This window comes from Piliocolobus tephrosceles, chromosome 6 (genome assembly GCF_002776525.5).
Source record: "Piliocolobus tephrosceles isolate RC106 chromosome 6, ASM277652v3, whole genome shotgun sequence".
NCBI lineage: Eukaryota > Metazoa > Chordata > Mammalia > Primates > Cercopithecidae > Piliocolobus > Piliocolobus tephrosceles.
Window position 1 is genome coordinate 104,142,722 of NC_045439.1, and position 26,871 is coordinate 104,169,592.

The following is a 26,871-nucleotide window of genomic DNA, read 5'->3' on the forward strand; positions in this document are numbered from 1 at the left end:
TTCATTTTCTCCAGTGGTTTTCCAGTAAGATACAGCTAGGAGTATCAGACTGGAGTTTCAACTAATACTTCACTGTTGCTCTTGGACAAGTCACTTCACCTCTATTGCCCTCATTTTCTTCTCCGGGGTCTTAAAATGCTTCAAAAGTAAATGCTCCAAGATGGTCTTGATGCATGTTGTGGAATGCGCCAATTTTAAAATGAGGTGATGGGGCAAATAGATCGCCAAGACACTTTCTAGTTCTAACACTTCATGTGATTCATTATTTCCCAGGAGTGTGTGGTACATATGGTATGCAAATAGCTGTCTAAAGAATTCTGGAGATATCTATGGAAAATATCGTATCTTTTACTGGGATAGTTAATCTATAATCATCTCTGCCAGTGTTGGACTGAAACAGGCCTGATGAGAACAACAAATACACGTTTATTTTGTACCACGCGGCTGTCAGTGTCCGGAGTCCCCTGGCAGAGCGCCCCGGGGAGGGCTGGGCCCTCAGAGCAGCAGGAGGGCGCCCAGGGACAGCTCACCCTGGCCTAGCAGGCGGCCCCGCTCCCGGCCGCGGCCCTCGTCCCAGGCCTTGACGCGAATAGCCAGGCGGCGCACCTCGTCCTCCGAGAGGCCGTCGAAGCAGAAGTCCTGGTCAAAAGAGGCCTTGTGGCTGCGCCCCACCTCAATGCTGCATTGCCGACGCGCGGTGCCCGGCGGCCGCAGGACGAGGCTGAGGCGGCAGCGGATGGCGCGGGACCCGGGGGCGCCTCCCGCCAGGCCCTCGGCGCGGAGCAGCCGGAGACGGAGGCGACCGGTTCCCGGACAGTACTCGGCGGCCAGGCGCAGGGCGTCGCCGGCGCGTCCCAGAGCCACGGTACCTTCGGCCTCCAGGCGCTCGGGAAACGGAAGCCGGGACGAAGGCGGGCTCGCGGAGGGGGCCCGGGCCGGGGACTGGGAGCCCGCGCGGCGCTCCTCGTCCTCGTTCCCGCTGGAGACGGAGCGGGCGCGGGCCAGCGGGCGACTCCTCCTGGCCCGCAGCGCGCGGCTCAGCAGCCCGTCGGGGACACGCAAGAGGCGGCAGCCGCGGGGCCGCGGGGCGAGCGCGTCTTGGGGCGGGCGGGGACCGCCGGGGGCCGCGGGGGTGGCCGGGCCCTGAGCTCGCGGGAAGCTCAGGGTCCCCAGGAGGGCATCCGGGCCGTCGCCGACGCCGTAGGTGTGGGCCCGGGGTCGGGGCGCGGGCGCGTCCCCAAGCAGGAGCGACTCCTTGCGGCGCGTGTGCGGGCTCTCGAGTAGCACGCAGAAGCCATAGGCGGTGCGTACACGGGGCAGGTGCGGCAGCGACAACGCGGCCTGCGAGCGTGGGTCCCAGTCCGTGCGGCCGGCGCCCTCGTCCATCTCTGCTTCTTCGACCCAAGAATTCCGGAATGCAGCCAAGGCCAGGCGGGGCACGAGCCGCGGTGGGATGCAGAACTCGGGGATGCGGTCCGGAGTGAGCACGTTTGCGCACGCGGCGGTGGTACGAGACTTGGCTCTGCGCGCCGGACCCGAGAGAAGCCTGTCTCCGCTCCGCCGAAGGCACTCTGGACCGAAGCGGAGTCGCTCCAGGCACCACATCTGGCCACACTCTGCTGGAGCTTGTCTGCCTGCAACGCACAAAGGCACAAAGATCGTCAGAGCGAGCCCCTCGGGATGCAGTAATTCCTGTCCCTTTTCTTCTATTAATACTTTTGGGGTGTTTCTTCCTGCCTTTCCCGAAACAAGTCAAACTGCTCTGCATGCTGCTGTTGCAAACTGTTTTTCAGTGAGCGAAAAACAATTGTTTTTCCCTTGTCCTATCTCAACGCCGTTGTAATACACACTTTGGAGCTTGTTTTAATCTCTATCCGCCCTCGCTGGCCTAAGGCAGAGATTCACAAAATACTGGATTGTAACTTCAGTCGCTCTGCTCTCTGTGCCAACGATTGCCTTGCAATCGTTTCCTGACTCCTCAGCTAGAATTAAAATAATTGTTATTCCTTCCGGGAAACTGTGGCTTGTTCTCCCCTTGCAGAGGCAAAGAGCCTCAGACGAATTCCCCGGGGAATTAAGAAAGCCGATGGGTCCCTCCTGAAATACCTGAAGTCCTGAGTCAGGTGGGTCTCTGCACCTTTCTGCCTGGGACACCGACCAGGAGAGGCGCTTAGCCGTTGGGAAATTCAAAGCGCGCGCGGCAGGGTTCAGCACCAGTGTTCAAGGACAGCCGGCCCGAGCTTTTATACTCGTTGCCGGGAGCGCGTGCCAGTGGGCCGAGCAGAGGGGCGCTGCCTGGTAACCTGACGCCAGGCCCTCCCCTTTCCCTTTGCCACGTGGCTGGATTTGCTTGAGCAAGGCCTGGAGACCCAGTTCTTTCTCTCTCCGGCTTCAGGTGGAGGTGTTTTCCTCGGAAACCCGGAACAAGTTTCTGTTTCCTCACATGCAAAATGGTATTAAGTCTCTACTATACCGCAGAGTCATTGTGAGGATCGACGGGCGTAATGAATGTGAACAGGTAGAAGTACTCTACATTCACCATTAAAATGAAGACAAGACCGGCTTGTCTTATTCTTGCCTAATACCCTTCCCCAAATCCAGCTTCCCATTTGCCCAGCTTTCGAAGTTCTTTACTTGCTTTCCGGTTGTCAATTCTGATTTTAGATGTTCTTTTCTGATTATAAACCACTCTGGGTTAGGGGGAACATTTCATGTCTTGATCGGGGTGGAGTTACAGAGGTGTATCCATATGTAAAAAAAATCAACTAGTGTACACTTAAGATTAGAGCACTTTATTGTGTGTACGTTATATATCAATTAAAAAAATCACAACCTACTTCTTAAGCCATGTGTGCTGATTTTTTATTGGGTAAATGTACACTTGCATGCATCTGGGCAGTTGGAATCATCCTTCGGAGACGCCCTGACCACATCTGGCCTTTCTAGGCTGTGCCCACCAGAGAGACCCTTTTCCTTCCTTTTGAAAACTAACCTGTGTTCATTTTGTAAGAGAGTTGCTTCCAGTTAGCTCAGGCTGAAAGAGATCTGAGGCATTTTGTTCAGCGTTCAGGCAGATGTTTCTGCCTAAGATACTGCCTTGCAGATTATTCACTTATCTAAATAATGTTTAATGAATTAAATTGAATTCATGCAAAAGTGATTTCAGGATAGGGCATGTGCATTTTGTTTCCAGGACACACAAGCACTGTGCTAGATGATTTACATATAGTCTGTAGAACTGTCACAGAAACCCTGCATATTCAGATCATCCTTCTTTTATAGATGAAAACTGAGTCTCAGAGGTCAAGTACCTTATCCAAGTCACATAATGATGGGAAATGGAGGAAATAATACCTACTACTGGGTATAAATGAGCTGTTTGGGGAATTAATATAATAAAGTAAAATACTTTGCACCATGCCTGTAACATGGTAAGTACTAAATACATAGAACTGATTATTATTAATAAAGATAGAAGGAAAGTTGTAAAGTATAGTGGCTAACAAAATTGGATCTGAAATCGGATCTACTGTTAATGCCAGAATGGTGGCTATGTGACCTTGACCAAGTTACTTAACCTTTCTAAGCCACAGTATCAAATTAAAAATTCATAATAGTGTCAACCTACAGGGTTATCGTGAGTATAAAGATAATGAATATGAAGAGTTTAGCATAGGGCCTGACATACACAATGTCAGATGTAATATTATTATTACAGAAGACAGCAAATGCTCATTAGTTCATTCATTCAAAACAATATGTACTGAATGTTTTCTGGGTTCCAGCCACTATGCTAGGCAAGTGGATACAGGTTGTCTATAAAAGATCATTATCAGCTATGTAAATCCATAAATGATGGAATAAAATGATGAGGATAAACTATTTAAATTCCATCTGGGTGAGGCAGGCGTGAGAAGAGACTACTGAACTTTATTTATTTATTTATTTTTAAGACAGGGTCTCACTCTCTTGCCCAGGCTGGAGTGCAGTGGTACAGTCTTGGCTCACTGTAACCTGGGCTTTCTAAGCTCAAGCAATCCTCCAACCTCAGCCTCCCAAGTAGCTGAGACTACAGGCATGAGCCACCACACCCGACTAACTTTTTTTTTTTTTTTTTTGGAGAGATGGAGTTTCAACATGTTTAGCAGGCTGGTCTTGAACTCCTGGGATCAAAGTGATCTGCCCACCTCAGCCTCCCAAATTGCCAGGATTATGGGTGTGAGCCACCATACCTGGCCTGAACATTACTTATCTGTTTCTAGTAGGGGGCAGGATTAATGAATGGTTCTCTGGATTTACTGTGCCCTTGACTAGCTATGCCATTTTTTTTTTTTTTTCCTTTTGAGACAGGGGCTCACTCTGATGCCCAGGCTGCAGTGCAGTGGCACAATCATGGGCACTTCAACCTCAACTTCCCAGGCTCAGGTGATTGTCCCATGTCACCCTCCTGAGTAGCTGGGACTACAGGCATGCACCACCACCTGGCTCATTTTTGTATTTTTTATAGACATGGGATTTTGCCATGTTGCTCAGGCTGGTGTGAGCCACTAAGCCTAGCCTACTTCTTCGTCTTAAAATCACCGCTACTCTTTGCCAAAATTCTTGGGCCGGGGCTAAATCTATGGGAAAAGTTTTACCAAATTATATACTTGAGGGCCATGTGCATGTGTTCTGAGTCAGCTTTTCTCATGAGACAAGATGTTGTTAGCCCTGTTGAGAGCCCTTGTTTAAAGTGATTAGGAGCACATATCAGAGTTTACAGTCTGAGAAGCTGGCTGAAAAGTTGTTAAGCAAGTTAATGAACCTGTTTGAGCTCAAGTTATAAAATGAGGGTAGTAATACCGACCACATAAGATTGTTATGGGGGTTAAAAATATACGCATGAAAATGCTTGGCTGGCAGTTAAGCGCTGGCTAACAGCTATTATTATTACTATCATTATTTTATTATGAATGTTTGCTTGGCCAGGGATTAGCTGATTCACACATGGATTCCTTTAGAAACATTTTTCTCCGCAGGCAAGCAAAGCAGATTTACTTTGTTTTTATTAATGATTCACCTTCTTTAGTAAAACCTTAATAGCATTTCCTGTACATGATTTCTTGAAAATAGCAGAGATTTGCTGTTGTGTGGCTGGTCCCTGTGACCCTGTTAAGCCTTATGTTTTACTTAACTCGGAAGCATGAGCCAACCACCCAGTACTTGGGAGGATGGTGTAACAGGGTGCCCAAAACCCACAAATCTACTCAGAGGAAGACAGTCGCTGTTCCAAGCTCCCAGCTGTAGCTGTGGGAACATCCAGTATTGGAGCTGGAAAACAATTCTGTAAAGTGAGCATAAATAGATAACATACCATTGAGAACAGAGGTGCTCTAAGAGTAAAAGGAAATTAAACATTTTACAAAATATAGGAGGTTGAGTGTCAAGGAAAGCAAGAAGAGAGATTACAACCAATAAAATACCAGTGTTCTGACTTATGCACCTTGTTCAACACAACTAGAGTATGGAGTACTGGAAAGAATACAGAGCAGGGAGTCAGGACACTTGGGTTTGGGTTTTTGCTCTGACAGTCACTAACCTGTGGGACTTTGGGCAAACCCTTAATTCTCCCTGGCACTCAGTGTCTCCATCTGCCAGTTGAGGGGGTTGGATTAACAGGATGATCCTCCCTCTGGCACTAACATTCTACAATCCACTCCCGTGCTTTCTTCTAGTTAACCTCCCTAACTTTTCCTGTAGTCCATGGTGTCATGGCTTATACTCCAGCTTTCTCCTCCATTTCCTTTCTCTCAGATTCTTTGTGCTTTTCTCCAAAAACTCTAGGGTTAGGGAATAGGGTATGGGTGGTGCTTAGTGTGAAGTTTTTTTTTTTTTTGTTCCAAACATTTTTCAGTTAATTTTTAAGTGTCCCTAACCTACATTTTTGTTTTTAACAGAAATAATATTTTGCTCATCTGTTTTTGTTTAGTCCCTCATTGAAGTTTAGTCTTGTAATTTCCTTTGTTGTCATTCGCATTGTTCTTAAGCCAGAATGAAGGCAAGAACTAGAATTAATTAGAATGCTCATTTTCTTTAACCTCTGTATCCAAATTGTTTCTGATATAATGCCATACATAAGGGTGCTAATGGTGTTTCTTGACATTGGTTATAGTTTGTTTTAAATTGGGACTGTACGTTTCTGACTTGTTAAATAATGGAAGATTTGGGGCATTATTAAATGCACATAATCAATCCCTTAAAACATGCTGAAAAAGGAAAATGGTAAAATTTAAAGCTATTTGTACTATATGGTACTAGCATTTTTTTTTGGTACCAAAAATTTAGAGCCAAATTTTCCACCGAGATTTATTTTTTCTGCCATGAAGAGTTCAAAGTAAGATCTCTGAGAATGACTAATAGCCCAGTGTTGATTACATTGTATAATTACTGGAAGAGAAAAGGGTGGCAGTGCTCAGGGAAGCAAAGGAAATTAATATCTGCCGTGTGATTCTGGGTAAGTCACTTAACATTCCCAAGCTTAATTTTTTATAAAATGAGGACCATACTACCTGCATTATTTACCTCACAGATCTTTTGTGAGGATTACACGAAAATGCCTACCTTGGCATGATGACATGACGCCTTACGAAGTATAAATGAAACATAATAAAATTTAATGATGCATATGAAAGCACATTTACACATTATTCTTTCAAAATTATAAAGTCTTACCATAGAACTGTAAGGAATTACTTTATTAGACAGAGCATTAGTGTTCCTCACTTCTCCCAAAAGATTGTGCCTGTTATTCCACCTGCTTGACCAAGCTATGTTGCCTGTGCCATCTTTCCTATTATCTTATACTGTTATTCATACATCCTCGGATTGGTTTCTTTCTTAACTTTGTATGGTACATGCCTTCCGTCAACCAGAACATATACTGCTTCTTTACATTCCTCTTGGTGCATAGTCAGTGTGAATGTAAAAAGGAAGCGGGATTGTTAGGGTGTATGATGAGAAAGAATCTGGAGAAAGTTTGAAGACAGTGTTCTAAACACTGGGAAGTTACTGGATGTTTTTGAGCAGGTGACCAACTTAAGCTCACCTGTGCTTTGGGAAACCAAGTTTGGTGTTCATGAGAATAGACTGGAGGAAGGAATAACTGGAGGCTAGGAAGTGAGTTTCAAGGAGATGGCATGGTCCGGAAGAAAAACATGGAGAATTTAGGAAGGATGGCGAAAAAAGAACAGACAGGTTGGGCTGTTACTTGGTTGTGGATGGTGAAGAAATCCAAAGTACTTACTAGTATTTTGTCTGTGTGACCAGCAGGAAAAACAAACGGTTAAGGATTTATCTTCTTAAAGAAGACTGCAGTATGCAGGAGTGGGAGAGGAAAGTGATCTCGCTGGTTAGAACTGACTGCGTCTTTCTTTGTACCTTAAATTTTATTTAATACACAACACCAATTGTAGCCATTTTTATTTTCTTTCTTCTCCAGTGGACCTTGAACTTAAGATTTTTCTTTGTGATCCTGTGCAAGCCTAGGTTGTTTAAGAAAAATACACGAATATTTTCTCAGACACTTCCTCGTCGCAAAGCACTTAATAAATGCTGGTGACTAAAAATAATCAGCATTTCTTAGATTTCTTTCTGTTTACTGTATCTCAACAACTTTTGGAAGCATATTTTAAGAAAAAATGTCCAGTTCTCTAAAGAGGTGAGTGTCAATGGGTGGTTAAATTTCACAAGGGTTGAAAGACCTTGTGGTATAAAAGCTCTGCTTTTAAGGTCGTGCTACATCAAAAACAGTTCAACGATAGCATGGAAGAAAGTGACATAAATAACAAGTAACTCATATTTAAAAAGGCACTACTACGTTTTGTTTTTTATTTCTGTAATGAGATAGGTAACTCGTCAGTGGCTAGTGAATTAAAAGCGAATCTTAGAGAAAGGGGAAAAGAACGAGTTTCCCACAAAACGCGTATATTCAGTTCTCATTCTATGATATCTGCCATTTGATGTGGTTCTGTTCCCCTCCTCCCACTTTTAAATTTTTTGTCGCGCGCCAGTGGTCCCAGCTACTCGGGAGGCTGAGACAGGAGGATCCCCTTGAGTTCAGGATGTCAAGTCTGTACTGAGCTATGATTCCGCCACTGCATTCCACCCTTGGCAACAGAGCGAGACTCTGTCTCAAAACAAAAAACCTGTGTTTCCAAGAAGCAGAGACCAAGCCCCAGGCGGAGTCAACTCTAGCAGCACAAGAACGCACTCCGTCCTTTACCCGCACCTGATCCAGAGGTACAAGGGTGGTTGCCTAGGTGACGCTCAGCGCACACTCCAGGCCCGGCGGCTCCGGACAGAGCGCTGCGGCCGGAGGTCAACAGCAGGTGACGGCGGGAAAGCAGAGCGGCCACACAGATGACCCTGTGCTTGGTAACTCTTGCCCTCCCTTGTTCTTCTCGAAGGTCCTTTTTTTCTCGTGCACGGCTGCCGAGACAGGCTCAAGCTAACTTCCCCTGCACGCCTCCGTCGCGCCCCACAGAGGGCCGGGGCTGCGACGCCCACAAGGCCTCGGGATCAGTAGAGGGCCTCCGCAGCTACCGGCCGGGCGACGGCGCGCCTGCGCACAGGCGGGGTCACGCGCGCGGCGCCGGGGTGGGCCGGCGCCGGAGGGGCTGTCATTCGCAGCGCTGGTCGCCGCCCTCAGCTGCGCCGGGCGGTTCCGGCTCCTCCCTCCCAAGCTGCCTCAGCTCCACCATGGTGCTGGAGTCGGTGGTCGCGGACTTGCTGAACCGCTTCCTGGGGGACTATGTGGAGAACCTGAACAAGTCCCAGCTGAAGCTGGGCATCTGGGGCGGTAAGCGAGAGGGGCGCGGCCGGCGAGCTGCGGCCGCTGAGGGCCCAGCCGAGGGCTGCTCCGTCCGGGATCCTGCCCGGGCCCTGCTCCCTCTGCCTCCCGAGACTCCCCATCCGGGTGCGGCAGGTGCTGTACGCGGGAGCCTCTGCCGCCCGCGGATTCTCGGGGTCCCAGTCCCGACCCCGGCTGGGGAGATGCGGCGGGATCACGCCCGCGCTGCCAAAGTTCCCACCTTTCTAGTCCCCCGAGGCCAAGCCCTGGCCCTGCCGTCCCCGCCCTGGCCCTGCCGTCCCCGCCCTGCCCCTGCCGTCCCCGCCTAGCCCGTCTCTGTGGTCCTCTCGCTGCACTCAGCGTGGCCCGTTTGGCCCTACAGCATAAAGACAGAGCTCTTTCTCTTTGGTACCGCGTGGAGTGAGCATGCTTGTCTGGTCATATACGCTCGAAGTGGCACTAAGGAAAAAGAAGAAGGAAATTGCATTTCGCAGTTATCTTCACTATCATTTTACAGGGAGCAAGAACTGGGTTCCTTCTCTTTAGGATTACCGGGTTTGGAGAGGAATAGGCAGATCTTTAAGAAAGGCGTGTGCTTAGGGATTCTTACTCTTAATGCTTTCAGCTCCTGTGAAAATGATTTCTTCCTTTAATATTTACTTTTCCGTCAATACGAAGAGGATTTTGAATTTTGGAGCAATAGAGAGAAATTCAAGCCTCGACCAACATCGTCATTAATTAGGTGTCTGCTTGATTGTATGCCCAGGAATTTATGCCAAAGTTTTTATCCTGGAGATTAAGTGTATAGAAGTATTCAATAAATAGTGTACTTAAACATGCACGCTTCAACAAGCTTAATCGTTTGCATGAATTACGTGTTAAGCTTTGAGGACTTTGGGACTTTTTCACTCCACAAAAGATGTGGGAACTTTGTCAGCTTTGGAGGAAGATTCAAAAAACGACTCAAACGTATGGATCTACTTTTAATTCAAGGAGCAACAAATAGCTATAGACTTCCCCTGTCCACTAGGGTAACCACTAGCCACTGTAGCTGTTGAGCACGTGATATGAGGTCAGTGCTAATTGAGACGTGCTGTTAACATGAATTAAAACATCGTTTTGAATAAGTGTTACTCCTAAAGAAGTAGGAGAAAAAATATAATACCTCTAATTTTTATGTTGCTTATGTGTTGAAATAATATTTGAATATATTGAGTTAAATTAAATATTAAAATGTATTTCCTGTGTTTTTTAGTTTTACTTTTTTTCTTTTTAAACCTGGCTTCTAAAATTTATAATTACATATATGGAACATATAGGGTGCAATGCTGTTTATAGAACCGTGAGTGATACCCTGAATTGCGGAAGAGCCTGTTTTTTTTTTTTGCTTGTCTTTTTGAGACAGGGTCTTGCTCTGTTGCCAAGGCTGGAGTGCAATGGCAAGATCATAGCTCACTGCAGCCTCCAGCTCCTGGACTCAAGTGATTCTCCTGCCTCAGCCTCCCGAAGTGCTAGGATTACAAGTGTGATCTGTAGTGCCTGGCCAAGAGCCTGTTTTTAATAGGTGGCTGATCATTTGATTGGTTCACTGTGGTTTGCCCAATAATACAATAGTCCCTTGGTATCTATGGGAGATTGGTTTCAGTACCCCTGACCATACCAAAATCGGAGGTTGCTCAAGTCCCTTAAATAAAATGGCCTAGGATTTGTATGTACCCTATGCACATCCTTCTGTATACTTTAGGTCATCTCTGGATTACTTATAATACCCAATACAAGTAAATGCTGTGTAAATAGTAGTTCTATTGTTTTTTAATTTGCATTATTTTTATTGCCGAATTTATATTTTTTATTTTTTCCCCAAATATATTTGATCTGCAGTTGGTCTGCAGTTAGTTCAATCCGTGAATATGGAGGGCCTACTGTACATACTTTGTTTATATCTCCCCACCACACTCAATACAATGTAAAAGAAAGGGAAATAAAGAAAGATAGATTTAAGGAATTAAATGACCAGCACCTTATGCAGAAATCAAGTGTTTCTTCAGAATACTGGCAATATCATTTCCAGTGATTCCTTATAGTTTGTAAACATTTGAAATTTGAAAATGCACTGGAGTTGCAAATCTGAAATCTGAATAGGCCTAGTGAATGGTGTGCTGTGTTGGACAAGCCACTTAACTTATTGGGCCTTAGTTTCTTCATCTTAATTTAAACTTTTATAGAAAAAATATTTTAAATTCTGAAAAGTTTATATATAATAATATTTTAAATAATATATTTTAAATAAAAGTTTAAATAATATAATATTTTCATGTAAACTACTCATATTTTAATGTTACATTATGCCATATTTACTTTAGACATTTTCTTTTTAAGAAGATAAAACGTATGGATATGGTCAAAGGTTCCGTTGCCATCAAATGTTATTCTCCTTTATCTTTAAAGTTGGAGGTTGAAGTAGGTAACATCTAAGGTGATGCCAGTATTCTGTTCTTCTAATAATGGTTTTACGATGACATTGAGGAGTATACTGCTTGAAGATTTTGAAGTTTTTCACAACTGAAATGAAAAATGTTGTAATTTTATGTTATTTCCCCTTTTGTCTTTTTTTGGTGAAATCTAGAAAAGAAGACTTTCTTTCATCTCATTTAAAAATTTTTAGAATAAGGTATTCTGCCAGTGGCCAACATTAACTTTATAATAGGTCTGAGCAAATAAACCCATTTCTTTCGCATGTTATGTCCAGTGAGCATCCAGTCAGGGATTCTCCTAGCTTTATCAGCTCACAGCTCTGCCTCTATAAAGTTTTGCTGACTTTTATTTTTGTGGTTGCTATAAAGAAAACTAGAAGTCACGAGCTTTTATCGTTATTGCACAATCTGTTGTTGATAACCCTAATTTCTCAATAAAATTGGAAGGCAAGATTTCTGAGTTGATTTTGCCTGTTCTTTCAAAATATTGCTAAAGAAATTTGTCTTCAACTTTTTTGGGTATACAAATGGGAATGTTAATTTAATAAAATAGCTGATATTTTATGATATCCATGATGTTGACAAGTTTTACAAAAAATTGAAAATTCTATCTAATCTTGTTTGACAACTATTTGCTTTAGCAGATAAGGTTTACAGTTCACAGAGTTTTTTGTTGTTGCTGTTGTTGATTTTTCAAGTCTTGAGAAAGGGAAAAATAATTCATCTTGTAAATATTTCACATACCTGATCTTACTATTCTTTAGAATCAATTGATAAACTACTTTGACACATCTTAACTGGAATATCTAACTAGCCTAAAGCAGTGATTTTCAACGGGAGGTGACTTTGTACCCAGGGGATATTTGACAGTGTCTGAGACATTTTTGGTTGTCACACTGAGGGAAGAAGTGTGCTATTGGCATGTAGCAGATAGACCCCGGAGTACTAAACATTCTACACGGAGTACTAAACATTCTACAGTGCAGAGGACAACTTCCTGCAACGAAGAATTGTCCAGCTCAAAATGTTAGTTGAGAAACCCTAATCTAAGGAGAAGACTGAGATTGTCTTCTGCATTTGTAAGGGACCTCCTGGATGCTGAAAAAATTGTAGTAAGGAGTTAAAAAGGACACGGAAGAAGTAGGTTACTCTTATGAAATCTATAATTCAAGAGAGAAATTGATATCTTAAGTGACTGAAAGGTATCATGTCAATAAAAATGCATAATCTTTGCTTGGGTGATCTTTGGAAGTAGTTTTAAGAATTGAAATATTGTGTTAACATGATTTGGAAAAGATCATACTGTGCATATATTCACATATATATATAGACATTCATAATGAAATTTACAATTAAAAAAGGTTGAGAGGCTGGGCACCGTGGCTCGTGCCTGTAATCCCAGCACTGTGGGAGGCCGACGCGGGCAGATCACGAGGTCAGGAGATCGAGACCATCCTGGCTAACATGGTGAAACCCCATCTCCACAAAAAAAAAAAAATACAAAAAATTAGCCAGGCGTGGTGGCGGGCGCCTGTAGTCCCAGTTACTCAGGAGGCTGAGACAGGAGAATGGCATGAACCTGGGCGGCAGAGGTTGCAGTGAGCAGAGATTGTGCCACTGTACTCCAGCCTGGTGACAGAGCGAGACTCTATCTCAAAAAAAAAAAAAAAAAAAGTTGAGAAGGTTGGGGAAAATGACTGGAATGTCCAGAATCAGGAAGTATACTTTAGATGTTGCCTTTAAATTTGAGAAGCAAAGCAAATAAACATTGTCTTTCTGTTTCTATTCTTTATAGATTTAATGCCAAGCAATTCTTATGTATTTTTAAAAGTAATTTAAGCAGAATTTCCTTTTAAAAATCCTTGCCACTGTGGATAATTGAGACCTTGATTATTTATTAGCTGTGGGATCCTGGGCACAACATTTCAATTCTCAGTCTCCTAATCTGTAAAGTGGATATATAACACTCAATGTATTTGTGAGATAGATTATGTCAAAATTTTTTGTCATTGTTGATGATATTATAATAATAATGATTAACAAACCTAGCTGGGTGATGGAAAACAGTCTTTGTTTTATTTTCATAAGGAAGTTTCTTCTAACTTAAGACTTTTAGAGGCATTAATATTCTTCTTTTTTTTTTTACTTTTAAGTTCTGGGATACACGTGCAGAACGTGCAGGTTTGTTACATAGGTATACATGTGCCATGGTGGTTTGCTGTACCTATCAACCCGTCATCTAGGTTTTAGGCCCTGCATGCATTTGGTATTTGTCATAATACTCTCCCTCCCCTTGCCCCCACCCCCTGACAGGGCCTCGTGTGTGATGTTCCCTTCCCTGTGTCCATGTGTTCTCATTGTTCAAATCCCACTTACGAGTGAGAACATGTGGTGGTTGGTTTTCTTAGAGGCATCAATCTTCTATTGAGTGATAATTTTGTGTAGAGCTATCATTACGTATCTAAACATTTCTTATTTTCCAAACAAATTTCTTTAAAATAAAACCCCTATTTGCCTTTGAATTTATGCTTATACTTTTACAGTATTACCTGCCAGCTAGTTTGTAAGTCAGGCTTTCAAGGTTCAGAAAAGTGCCTGGTGCATATGTACTGCCTACGTAAGTAGGAAGGTTCATGTAGATTTTTGTTCGCCACAAACTGGTACCAGGAGATAAATTGCATAGCCCTTAGCTATTGAGATGTGTCCAGGATATAATTGTTTTAAGGGTAACATATTTGAAAAGGTATGTTGAAATGCCACATCTTTTGCAATTTGATTTGAGTAGTATTGCTGCAATGTAGAACCTTCGTCAGTTTGATTTTTCAAAATGATTTTCTGTGCAGTCAGCAGGAAAATCCTCCAGAACTCAGAACTCTGTTGTTGTCAATTCCACTGGACAGGTGGAATCAACATAGAGTCTGTGATATATTAGATACCAGGGTGACTCTGGTGACCAGGAATAGAAGCCAAGTGCAATGCCCTCAGAATCTGTGGCCCTGCAAACAGGACTGAACCTGTGCTGTTTACTCTGCTGTCCTTTATCCCACTCCTGACACTTCCCCTTGAGCTGCCAGATATTGTTGGAGCAGCGCGCCTTAAGAAAGGAGAATGAGCACTGGACTGGGAATGAGCAAACCTCTTTAATCTTATTCCATCTCTGATTCTGTCTAGTTGTGTGGCTTTTGGCATGTCTCTGACAAGTGGCCCTTGGTTGCTTATCTGTAAGTGAAAAGGTTAGACAAGGTCATCTCTTCTGTCTTTAAACTTTTGTGATTTGAGCAAGGCAAGAACAATGTGAGATCCTTCATTGGATGAGTGGTACCACCACTTCCTCCACATTCATAGTGAGAAAAGGTAGTTAAATAATGTATCTTTATCTTTCATTTTGCTCTTCAGCCGATATTGGTGAGTAAGGAGCCACAGTCAATGACAGTGACAAGATAAATGAAGTTCCAGGCTCATGCTAATATACTGTATATATATATCTAGTATATATTAGACTATTATATATATTAAGTATATATTATATATATTAAGTATGTATACTTAATTAAAGTATATATTAGATATATACTTAATATATCATATATATAGTCTAATATACTGTAATATATTGTCATAAGAGGTACCTGCCTGTAGGGCAGCTTGAGAATGAAAGAAAAAGCAGCTCTTTTTGCTTTTTTTTGGGCTTTGACACGTGAAAGATGGCAGTATCTAGGTATTTCTAAACCTGGAGAGGGATTTTCTTTAGTTTTTTCCTCCCAGCCAACACTTAGTGTAGTGGAGGCCACATTTCTCATTAGCTTGTCCTATAGCATATACAATAAACAATAATGAAAAGGTCGATAGTGTAATATATATTTAGGCTCAGTTACTACCAGTTAAAGCAGTGTGTAAAAATTTAAATTTAAGCACCTTTTCACATACATAAGTAGCATTACTAATTAAAAAATCACTCCTTTTCTAGAACTAGAACTGAGAATTGGTGCTTTGGTAACCATTCTGCTAGGAAGCTCTACCACACTACTCAGTATTATGGGATCCCTGAAGTGAATTGAAAGGGAGAAAGTTCAGTGGTGATGTTGCAGCTTTCTACCTTTGCCAAAACTTCCTGTTGCAGTAGGGAAATGGGAGGAGTGAGAGTCGAGTTGTTTCCTTTCTTTTTCTTGTCTTCCTCTCTGAAGACAAAGTCACTGTGAACTCATTAAAAGGAGTCTAGATTGGTTAATTTGGGTTGACTAGCTAGATTCATTTGAAATGAATAGCTGTAATATTTTCTTTGGTATTCTTTTTTTTTTTTTTTTGAGACAGAGTCTCGCTTCGTCGCCCAGGCTGGAGTGCAGTGGCCGGATCTCAGCTCACTGCAACCTCCGCCTCCTGGGTTTACACCATTCTCCTGCCTCAGCCTCCCGAGTAGCTGGGACTACAGGCGCCCGCTACCTCGCCCGGCTAGTTTTTTGTATTTTTAGTAGAGACGGGGTTTCACCGTGTTAGCCAGGATGGTCTCGATCTCCTGACCTTGTGATCCGCCCGTCTCAGCCTCCCAAAGTGCTGGGATTACAGGCTTGAGCCACCGCGTCTGGCCTGGTATTCTTTACTAAAACATAAATCATTAAAATAATTTGATTCATGCTTTAAAAAACTGTTCAGTCATCTACTTTAGCTCACCTCCTTGGAAAATGAATGTGTCAGAACACTTGGATATGCTTTCAGATAAATAATGTTTATCTTATAGATACATAAACAAAATCTTAAAAAATAAGTACATAGCATTCTTTATTTCACTATTCTTTATATGCAAAGCTAGTTTCATGGAATATGGCATGATGTTTGTTGGATGGTTTTTGTGTTTAATCGCAGTTTTGGATTAACCTCTATGTTTTATATTAAGAATGTTAACCTGGGAGTTGGGAGACATAGATTCTATTCTTAGTACTGCCACAAAAAAAATTGTATAACTTTGGATAAACTACCAGATCTCTTTAGACTTTAATTTCTTCGTGTATAAAGTGAGAGGGGCTTAGATTTGAAAGCCTTTATGGTCCCCAATAGTTCTAAATCATAACTTCAGAACTTCTGTCTTTTGAGGAAAAAAATAGATCTTTAAAAAATACTAAAATGACCATTTTGTAATACCATCTCCTGCATCTGTTTTCCCCCATGGCACTATTTTTTCTTCTGGTTATGCTCTGAACATAACCCCCTTGACTGTATCCTGCCTTTCTGCCTGTGCCCTTGTTACACTAATTTTAGTTATTTTTGTTTTGGATTTTTTTACATCTCTTTGAAAATACAGAAACCAAAAGTGGAACCAACAACCACACTGGCCTGTGAATGCTGAGTCTGATTCTTTTATGGCATTTTTGTTTTCCAGGGAGGTAGAATTACCTTCTAAATTAAAATCCTGTGCCCTTTATGCTCTGCTATTTGGGAGAACAGTGTTATTCTGAACATAGCATTGAGTGTTGTAAGATTTGGGCCTTGGGACTACCACTTACTATTAGGTTGTCATAGAATTCTTGGGCTAGTTATTTAACCTCTCCAAGCCTCAGCTTCTATTGCTTAATATATACAACCTGTTTCTTGCTTAGGAGGCTGTGAGGATCAAGTAATGCTATATATCTGAAGGTGTTTTCTAAAATATAAAGATTTATGATCTTATTGTAGTTGTTTCCACCCCAGTACAATATGCATTCTGAAGTCAATATTTATTGAATACCTACTCTGAGGAGAATCAGTAAGAAGTTTATAATCAGAGTGGGGATTTATATAAAGTTAAGTGTTAAGTACCATAAGAAAGATATTGCCTGAATTTCTGCAAAAGTTTACAGAGATTATTTCTGGTTGGAGGTATTTAACAATAGGACTATATTTCTTACATTTATTTTGTAGGCCGTTATTTAAAAAGTCATTCTTGGACTTAGGCAGGCTTTTCCATATTGTGCCAGTACCATTTGATTTTTGTTTATAAATATACTAGCTTGGTTGTTTTCTATAATTTAGCAACTATTTCTACTTTTTTTTTGCGATGACTCCAACTCTTCGTGTCATTTGCTAATTCCATTTTCATCTTCTGGTTCATTGAAGAAGAATACTAAATTTTGATACAGGATTTACCCTTTTAGTTTTTTTTTTTTTTTTTTGAGACTGGGTCTTGCTCTGGCTCTGTCGCTGAGGCTGGAGTGCAGTTACATGATCCTGACTCACTGCAACCTCTGCCTTCCTGGTTCGAGTGATTCTGCTGCCTCAGCCTCCCGAGTATCTGGGATTACAGGTGCCTGCCATCATGCCTGGCTAATATTTGTATTTTTTAGTAGAGACAGGGTTTCGCCATGTTGGCAAGGCTGGTCTTCAACTCCTGGGCTCAAGTGATCTACTCGCCTCGGTCTCCCAAAGTGTTGGGATTACGGGCATGAGCCACTGCACCCGGCCCTTTTAGTGTATTTCTTAAAATATCTTCCAAGATTGGCTTTGAAACTATGGTGACTTTCTAGCAGTGTATGCACATCCAAAATATTTGTAGTTTATTACTGAGAATCATATGGGGTCTCTTCTGAAGCACAGCCTACTTACTAAGCATATTGTCTACCCTCCTCTCATGGGCCTGTCAGTCCAGCATAAGGGAGATCACTTCACAGAATTTCCTTGTCTGTCACCTTAGTCTGTTTAGACTTGGCAAGATTAGAGCCACTTGATTGTGGGATTGGCTTTAGAGCTTTCCTTGCTGGCAGAGTTAAGTTTATTCATCTCCAATTATTAGTCACCATATCCCTGTTTTTGTTTTTTTTTTTTTTTAAGATTAGACATAAATATTTACCCTTCCTTCAGTTTTTTTGAGAACTTTCTATGACTCCTACGTGTTCTTAGCCCTGATCTGGCTATAGCAGTAAAGTTATTTACATTGTATAGTATTATTATGTTGTCTTAAGGTAGAAAAGGAAAATGAAATCTTTTTCATCGGTGTTCAGTTAAATATAAAATGGTTGATTTTTAGGGGAGATCTGGTTTAATCTTGGTCTTATAAATTCTTTTTCTTTAAACAGGATTTCTGGAATTCATAGGATATGGAATGATACGGCTGCATATTTATCAGTCAGAATAGCATGCAGTTTAGTGGAGAGTACTTGTTAGTCCAGTGCCTTACCAAGATAAGTGCTCATCTACTGGTTGCATGAAGGAATGCACTTTTACCTCTTTACACTGGTGCCACTGTTAATCTGAATTATGCTGCTTATTCTTTCCCTATTCTTTGTATTAGAACCAGAGCTCCTCCTTCAGTGCAAATAACTTGGAGAATGTATTCTGCTTATTTCACTGTTATAGTTACTGTTTGTTAGATAACATTCACATTTTCAAAGAGGAAGTATGCATTTGTCGGACTGAGTGGCAGAAACAGATACTTCTTTTTTTGTTTGTTTGTTTTTTTTTTTTTGAGATGGAGTCTTGCTGTCACCCAGGCTGGAGTGCAGTGGCACCATTTCAGCTCACTGCAACCTCCGCCTCCCGGATCAAGTGATTCTCCTGCCTCAGCCTCCCGAGTAGTTGGGATTAGAGGCTTACGCCACCATGCCCGTGCCCAGCGAATTTTTGTGTTTTTTTTTTTTTTTTAGTAGAGACGGGGTTTCACCATGTTGGCCAGGCTGGTTGCAAACTCCTGACCTTGTGATCCACCTGCCTTGGCCTCCCAAAGTACTGGGATTACAGGCGTGAGCCACCGTGCACCAGCCAATATTTCTTTGTTATTCTTATGTGTCTAGGGGTAAGGCAATACTAGATATAGAAAAAGTTTATATAAAAATATTTAAATCATATTGACATGTGAATTTACTTTTGTTTTATTTCCGCATTTTCCTTCTTATAATTTCCATAATAATTTCACGTAAAAATAATATCTACTCATAAAAACTAGAAAATACTGAAAAACATTAATAAAAAATCTATCTTTAATTCTACCACCCAGTAGTAATAATAAGTACAATCTCTTCTTGTCTGCCAGTCTGTCTAAATATACTTGTTTAACTCTGTTAGCCATATTGGTAGTTTTCAACATTTCACATCTTAACTACCACCTGCTATCCTACTACTTGATCAAACAAGTAAAGTGTCACTGCAACAGAAACAGCCCATTTTTTATAAGTATATTTATATTTTTACAAACATTATGTTAGTGCCTTAACAATTGTTATAAAGACTTCATCCCCAACGCAGATGATTTCTGATCACTCCTGGTGACCCTTGGCCCACCAATTGAGAATGACTAGGTAGAACAGTCAGAATTTATGAGCAGGGTTGAAAGTCTGCATATGGGCCTTAGATCTTACTAAACTAGTTTGGATGGCTTCAGATAGGCACTACCATCTGTGCAGATTACCCTGTGGGCTAGAATAGACTTCTCAATTGTAATTTTGTGTCATTCATCATGTGACAGATTTGAATCCAGGAATATTTGTCTTCATGTAATTTTAGTGCATATATAATATGTAAGGACTTTTCCCCCCCTGGTTGCTGAACACACTCGTCTTCCATGGCTACTTTATTATTCCTACATCTGGGCAGTGATGATATCCTGTCAATTCTGCCTCCAAAATAACTCTTTACTGGGACTCTACCTCTTTGATCCTGAAGTTACTGCCTTATTTTAGGTTTTAATTTCTTTTCAGTGTATTATAGAAGTTTCCTGACTGCCTGTATTCTTTCATTTCCCTCCTACTATATACTATAGTATTTTCTTACCATTTGTGAAGTTTTTTCCTCTTTTCTTCCTTCATTATAGTTTTTGACAATTTATTTTAGAAAATTTGAGAACTGTACACACTCAGAAAATGAACTTTATTACATAGAAATAACCACTGTGAGCATTATGGCATCTTTTTTACAGTTTTTCATTTTTTTCTGTGTTTGTGTGGAATGCACACACACTGTGCATGTATAGATACTTTTAAAATTAGGTCAATCTGGGCATTCTTTTACTTTTTAAAAAACTCAATATTCTATGAACATTTCCCCATGTCTTTCTACTTTTTTTTGTTTGTTTGTTTGTAATAGAGATGTATTGTGAGTTACGCCTTCTTGCTGGACATTTAGATCTTTAGGTCCTTCTTTCCTTCCTTTCCTCTCTCCCTCCCTCCTTCTGTCCTTCCTTCTTTCCCTCCTAATACTGAAATATCCTTGTAGCTAAATTGCTTGGACAGATCAATAGTTACTCCTTAGGACAGTTGAATAATGATTCTAAAATAACATAATCTCTGTTATATATATTTTGTCTCTTTGTTTTGGTGGGTCTGGAATTTTTTATCCTGAAAGCTCTTCATTAGTCTGGCCCTTGCCTACCTTTCTGAACTTATCTTGTATCCTTTTCTTATACCCTCCAGTTATACCAAAACATATGTGCTTTCTAAAGTGTGCCTTACTCACACTTAACTATTTGCCCTCTTTTCTTATCCACCCAGTAAACACTACTTAAGCCTTCCAGCCTAAACCTGTGTGTGTTCTTGATTTCCCTCGGCAGTTAGGTGGCTCCTCATTTTCATCTTGTGTACGCTTCTATTGGAATATTTCTAAAATTTTAGAGAATTGTTAGGTTGGTGCAAAAGGAGTTGCAGTTTTGTCATTAAAAGTAATAGCAAAAACCGCAGTTACTTTTGCATAGTCCCCTCTACTAAGCTGTTTGAGTGCCTTCATAGCAGGGGTATTGTTCTAGTAATCTTTCTCTTTCCAGCACCTAACATATAATAGGTGCTTAATAAATCTTTGTTTAATAATTTTGAGATCTGGGAAAAGCAGATCTCTAAAATGACATAAACAAATCAAATATACTTTTAAATTCACTCCAAAATACCCGGAAGAAAAAATTACTTGATTGAAAAAGATTAATGGGGAGTATAGCTACTATAGGTTTTAAAAAATATGTCATAAATTATTAAGAAAACAGATAACAGTAATTTATGCCTGCATTTAATGTTGAAACTATAGTTTTATTGGCCTTAACATAATTTAAGTGAAATGAAAACTTTTTCCTTAAATTTTTATGTGAGCATGAATATTTAACTATTGTGTATCAATAAATACAGGGATAGTGTTTAAAATTTGAGTCATGTAATAGTATTTTTATAACTTAGCATATGAATATAATAAAAGTTGGACTGATTAAGAATATTAGAAGCACATACAGTAATCATTGGGAAGGTAGAATGTTTGGAGACATGAAAGACTAACACCGTGTTTCTGAAGAAAATGTTAATTGATGCCATATTAAATAACCCAGGATGATTGATCTGACCTTGTAATCATCTCTTTATATCTTGAGATTTTGGCTTAATCATTCAAAATGATGGCTACTTTCTTTGTCTTAAAGTTCTTCTGTCCAAAAAGCTCCCACTTCTTTCCCAATGTTTGTTTAAATGTTAACTAGTTTAATATTTTATAATTTCTTTTACACTGGATTAACCTATAGTATGCTACAATTAATAACTCGTGAGCATATATAGCAACTGTTTTGTGCTGGGAACCTCTTAAGTCAGCTTTGTTTATCATTGTATTCTTAACACTTAGCACAGTTTCTTAGTGCTTGGCACTACATTATGATAGATTTACTAATTGGTATGTTATTGTAATATTTTTCTCTTTTTCTTTTTTTTTTAAAGGAAATGTGGCTTTAGATAATCTACAGATAAAAGAAAATGCCCTGGTAAGTTTTTTTTAACTATGCTAATAACTCACTTAATTTGGTAAGTTCTTAGAAACCTTTGCTTACTAGGCATCTGATACCAGGTACTAGATAAAGTGATAGAATCACTCAAAGGATTACTTGTTTAACTATTTGCTGTTGGAAAATCTGAGATTAAAGATTTAGAAATTGTTTCCCCTAATAATCAAAATAGTATCTCTTGGAAACTGAGTGTTTCTCCTTAATCTAATTTGACTATATAGTTTTGTAGTTGACTTTTTCCTTGTAGAAATATTTTTCTTCGGAAGTATCTTTACATATTTTTGAGATAAATGAGGACTTGATTTTAAATAACATAGCCAATAATTATATTTTGGAAATATATTGACAGTCTGGCCTTATTATAGTAATATTAAGAGGTAAAATAGGATTTTCTGGACTCCAGCTCCAGAAAGTAATTTGTGTCATTTATTGTTGAGTTGAAAACAAGCAAAACAATGCCCTCCCCCCCCAATTAGGTTTCTATTTAGCTTATTCGGCTAAATGTGAGTTTATGAAGTCACTTAATGAGTTTATTGTTTAAGTTTTGCAGGTTTCTAACCTCTTATTTTAATTTTTTAATTTTGTGAGATGGAGTCTGTTGCCCAGGCTGGAGTGCAGTGGCATGATCTCAGCTCACTGCAACTTCCGCCTCCCAGGTTCAAGCAGTTCTTCTGCCTCAGTCTCTCTAGTAGCTGGGATTACAGGCGCGTGCCACCACACCTGGGTAATTTTTGTATTTTTAGTAGAGATGGGGTTTTGCCATGTTGGCCAGGCTGGTCTCCCAACTCCTGACCTCAGGTGATCCACCTGCCTTGGCCTCCCAAAGTGTTGGGATTACAGGCGTGAGGCACTGCACCCAGCCTAACTTCTTAATTTCTTTGATCTTTTAGCATGAGTTTAATCATCTATATAGTGGAGTTAATTATAAAGCAATATAATATCTCTGTGTCTTTGTGGCTTGAATAAGATGAGAAGTAGAGCCTGGCCCATAGTAGGTACTCAAAATATTTAAATATTTTTCTCTTTTTAATACAGGGTGCTACAACTTTTTAATTTTTTTTTTTTTTTGAGACAGAGTCTCGCTCTGTCGCCCAGGCTGGAGTGCAGTGGCCCGATCTCAGCTCACTGCAAGCTCCGCCTCCTGGGTTTACGCCATTCTCCTGCCTCAGCCTCCCGAGTAGCTGGGACTACAGGCGCCCGCCACCTCGCCCGGCTAGTTTTTTGTATTTTTTAGTAGAGACGGGGTTTCACTGTGTTAGCCAGGATGGTTTCGATCTCCTGACCTCGTGATCCGCCCGTCTCGGCCTCCCAAAGTGCTGGGATTACAGGCTTGAGCCACCGCGCCCGGCCAACTTTTTAAATTTTAAACAAAAATTTAGATCTTCCGATTCTGTTGTTATAGATTGAAATAGAGGTTTTTTTTTTTTTTCTCTATTTATGACAATATAAATAGAATTGTAGTGACAGGATATATATCTAACATACTTAGGAGACAAATTATTTGAACTCTGTTTTAGCCTAATTCAAGTTTTGGTTATAATTAAATATAATAAACTATTTTGTAATTTTTATTTTTAATTCACAGTAGCTTCTTTCCCCAGTTAAACCAAATTGATGAGTTTTTAATTTGATATGGGTTCTTTACATTTATTTTGTGTGAAAATTATTTCAGGAGGATTAAAATGAGCATGAGACCACGTTTTTGTAGTTTGCCGTTTGTATCTTGTATAATGCGAATTCCCTTGAATTTATCTTTCCTGTCCTCTCGGAGGACAGAGCTGCTCTTATTGGCAGCAAATAATTTTTTTTTTGGTCTAAAAAAGACTTTTTATCTAAAACTGTTATAATAATATTCTGTTCAATTCCTGTTTACATAGAGTTCAGATGTAATCAGATGATCAGGTAAATTGATTATTTTAGTTAATTATTACCTATATTTTGGTGGTCAGATTTTTATAGTATTAGTATATATTAAGTTACAGCTAACAGAAAGGCTGTACTGACTGGTTTAATTTTTAATAATTCTAAAGAGTTAGGCCGGGCGCGGTGGCTCAAGCCTGTAATCCTAGCACTTTGGGAGGCCGAGACGGGCGGATCACGAGGTCAGGAGATCGAGACCATCCTGACTATCACGGTGAAACCCCGTCTCTACTAAAAATACAAAAACTAGCCGGGCGAGGTGGCGGGCGCCCGTAGTCCCAGCTACTCGGGAGGCTGAGGCAGGAGAATGGCGTAAACCCAGGAGGCGGAGCTTGCAGTGAGCTGAGATTGGGCCACTGCACTCCAGTCTGGGGGACAGAGCGAGACTCCGCCTCAAAAAGAAAAAAACAAAAACAAAAACAAAAAAAAACAAAAAAAAAAACAAATAATTCTAAAGACTTAGATGATCATTATGGATATCAGTTATTGTTTAGTATTCTTTGAACAAAAACAGTTATTTGAACTTTCTAGTTGTTTGGAATATAGGTAGGTGAAAGTTCATTATTATTTTTTGGTACCTATCTGTAACTTATCTAAATGAAATGCTAATTTGGTAAATAATACATTGGGAATCTAGCTTTTCTTTTTAAGATTTTTAAATTTATTCATTTACTAAATATTTGAGAGAGAACTGTTGTTCAGTATTGTTTTCAACTAGTTTATGCAAAAAGACTCTCTTTTTTCTGTTCTAGAATTTCAGATAAACATTGTCCATGTGTTTAAATTCATTTGATTTAATTTAATTTCCATTTGATTTGGTTTACTTAAAACAAGTAACCAGTTTACGTGGTTATTTACAAACTTTTTCTATTTTTCCTATTTATCATTTTGTTTCTCTTGTGAATTCTTTCTTTAAAGTCAAAGCTTAAGTTATAAATTTCTTTTTTGAAACAGAGTTTCATCTTCTCACCCAGGCTGGAGTGCAATGGCGTGATCCCAGCTCACTGCAACCTCCGCCTCCTGGGTTCAAGCGATTCTCCTGCTTCAGCCTCCTGATTAGCTGGGATTATAGGCACCTGCCACCCCACACCAGGCTAGAGATGGGGTTTTCCCATGTTGGCCGCTGGTCTCGAACTCCTGACCTCAGGTGATCCACCTGCCTCGGCTTCCCGAGTGCTGGGATTACAGGTGTGAGCCACCACACCAGGCCTATAAAATGTTTTTTTGGGCTATAAAACATATCTTTTATGAGTTACTCAAATATAGAAAATTTGTTTTTTTTTTCTTTAGAGATGTGTATTTAAATGATCACACAAAAGTGATTTTTGGGTTGGCTTAATAATTTAAGATGTCCTTTACATTTTCTCTTTCTTCTGAAGAGTGAATTGGATGTTCCTTTTAAAGTCAAGGCTGGCCAAATTGGTAAGTACTTTAGTCTTCATTTGAATTATTCTTAGTCCTTTCCGTTTTCTATTTTGCTTGTGTTATTTAACATAAAAAAAATTTGACTAAAAATGTGAGAGTTTTTTTTTGCTTATGTTAATTAGAGCTTGTAGAGTTCTGAGCCTAATGTATATTATATATAAAACGTACATACTTCTTATTTTTTTATGACCAGGTAGAAAATGGAAGGATATTTGAACTGCAATTGCATTCTTCAGGCTTTGGTTCCACCACACAAAACATATCTTCGTTTTCAAATTAGATTTCCAAGTTTTATGTGCTTTGTCTTTAAATGTGAAAGTAGTATAATTTGCAAACTCTAGTAGATAAACTGTAAATGTAGCTTATTTGCTTCATGTTTTGTTCAACCATTTTCACTTGATATATTATGCAGCAATGTGCTATGGAGGATATGTTTTGGTAAGTACAAAGTCTCTCTCTTTGCAGTTAAACTCCTACACTAAGACCATCTCTAAGTAAATATATATCTTTGTTGAATACATTTTTCAATAGGAAATTTAATCTACAAAGTCTTCCCATCTAGTCCATGCTATCTGGTTTTTATTTTTATTTATTTATTTAATTTATATTTTTAAAAATTTTGGATTTAGGTTGTTGATGTATATGTTTGTTACATGGATACATTGAGTGACAGTAGGGATTGGGTTTCTAGTGCATCTATCACTCACATATTGAACTTTGTATCTAGCAGGTAATCTTTCAACCCTCACCCCCCTCCTTCAATCTCTACCCCTTTTTGGAGTCCCCAGTGTCTATTATTTCCATTAAATTTTTTTGTTTTTAATTTTTGTGGATGCATAGTAGGTATATATATTTATGGGGTACATGAGATATTTTGATACAGACATGCAGTGTGTAATAATCACATCAGGGTAAATGAGGTTTCTATCACCTCAAAGTATTTATCTTTTCTTTGTGTTACAAATAATCTAATTAATACTCTTTTAGTTATTTTTAAACGTACAATCAATTATTATTGACTGTAGTCACCCTGTTGTGCCATCAAATACTAGGTCTTATTCATTTCATCTAACTTTATTTTTATATTCATTAACCATCCTCCCCTGTTACCCTTCCCAGCCTCTGGTAAGCATTGTTCTACTCTCTGTCTCCATGAGTTCAGTTGTTTTAATTTTTAGTTCCCACAAGGAAGTGAGAACATGTGAAGTTTGTCTGTTTGTGCCTGGCTTATTTCACTTAACATAATGACCTCCAGTTCCATCCATGTTGTTGCAAATGGCAGGATCTCATTCCTTTTTATGGCTGAATAGTACTCCATTGTGTATATGTACCACATTTCTTTAACCATTCATCTATTGATGGACACTTAGGTTGCTTCCAAATCTTGGCTATTGTGAATAGTGCTGCATTAAACATGAGAGTACAGGTATCTCTTCAATATACTGATTTCCTTTCTTTTGGATGTATACCTAGCAGTGGGATTGGTGGATCATACAATAGTTCTGTTTTTTTTTTTT

At 40.1% G+C, this 26,871-nt stretch overlaps 2 protein-coding genes and 1 long non-coding RNA gene across 4 annotated transcripts in view; 1 reads left to right on the forward strand and 2 right to left on the reverse strand.

The window, feature by feature from the left end:
• Positions 1-315: 315 nt before the first annotated feature.
• On the reverse strand, positions 316-2,615 carry C2CD4A (C2 calcium dependent domain containing 4A). The gene is made up of 2 exons (XM_023228639.2): positions 2,107-2,615; positions 316-1,634 (listed from the first exon to the last, which is right to left on the reverse strand). The coding sequence occupies exon 2, from the start codon at positions 1,603-1,605 to the stop codon at positions 496-498; it is 1,110 nt and encodes a 369-aa protein (XP_023084407.1). The 5' UTR covers positions 1,606-1,634; positions 2,107-2,615; the 3' UTR covers positions 316-495.
• Positions 2,616-6,707: 4,092 nt separating this feature from the next.
• Positions 6,708-8,607, reverse strand: LOC111553665. The gene is made up of 2 exons (XR_002735030.1): positions 8,267-8,607; positions 6,708-8,164 (listed from the first exon to the last, which is right to left on the reverse strand). It is a non-coding gene; the product is annotated as an uncharacterized LOC111553665 (long non-coding RNA).
• Positions 8,608-8,650: 43 nt separating this feature from the next.
• VPS13C (vacuolar protein sorting 13 homolog C) overlaps positions 8,651-26,871 on the forward strand; it is a 189,917-nt gene continuing 171,696 nt past the window's right edge. Inside the window, exons 1-3 of one of the 2 annotated variants that reach the window (XM_023228560.1) lie at positions 8,651-8,836; positions 21,945-21,988; positions 25,309-25,351. In XM_023228560.1, coding sequence (XP_023084328.1) covers positions 8,737-8,836; positions 21,945-21,988; positions 25,309-25,351 — 187 coding nt within the window. In that variant the 5' untranslated portion in view covers positions 8,651-8,736. The remainder of the gene's footprint in view (positions 8,837-21,944; positions 21,989-25,308; positions 25,352-26,871) is intronic. The other variant, XR_002735024.1, reaches the window with a different exon arrangement.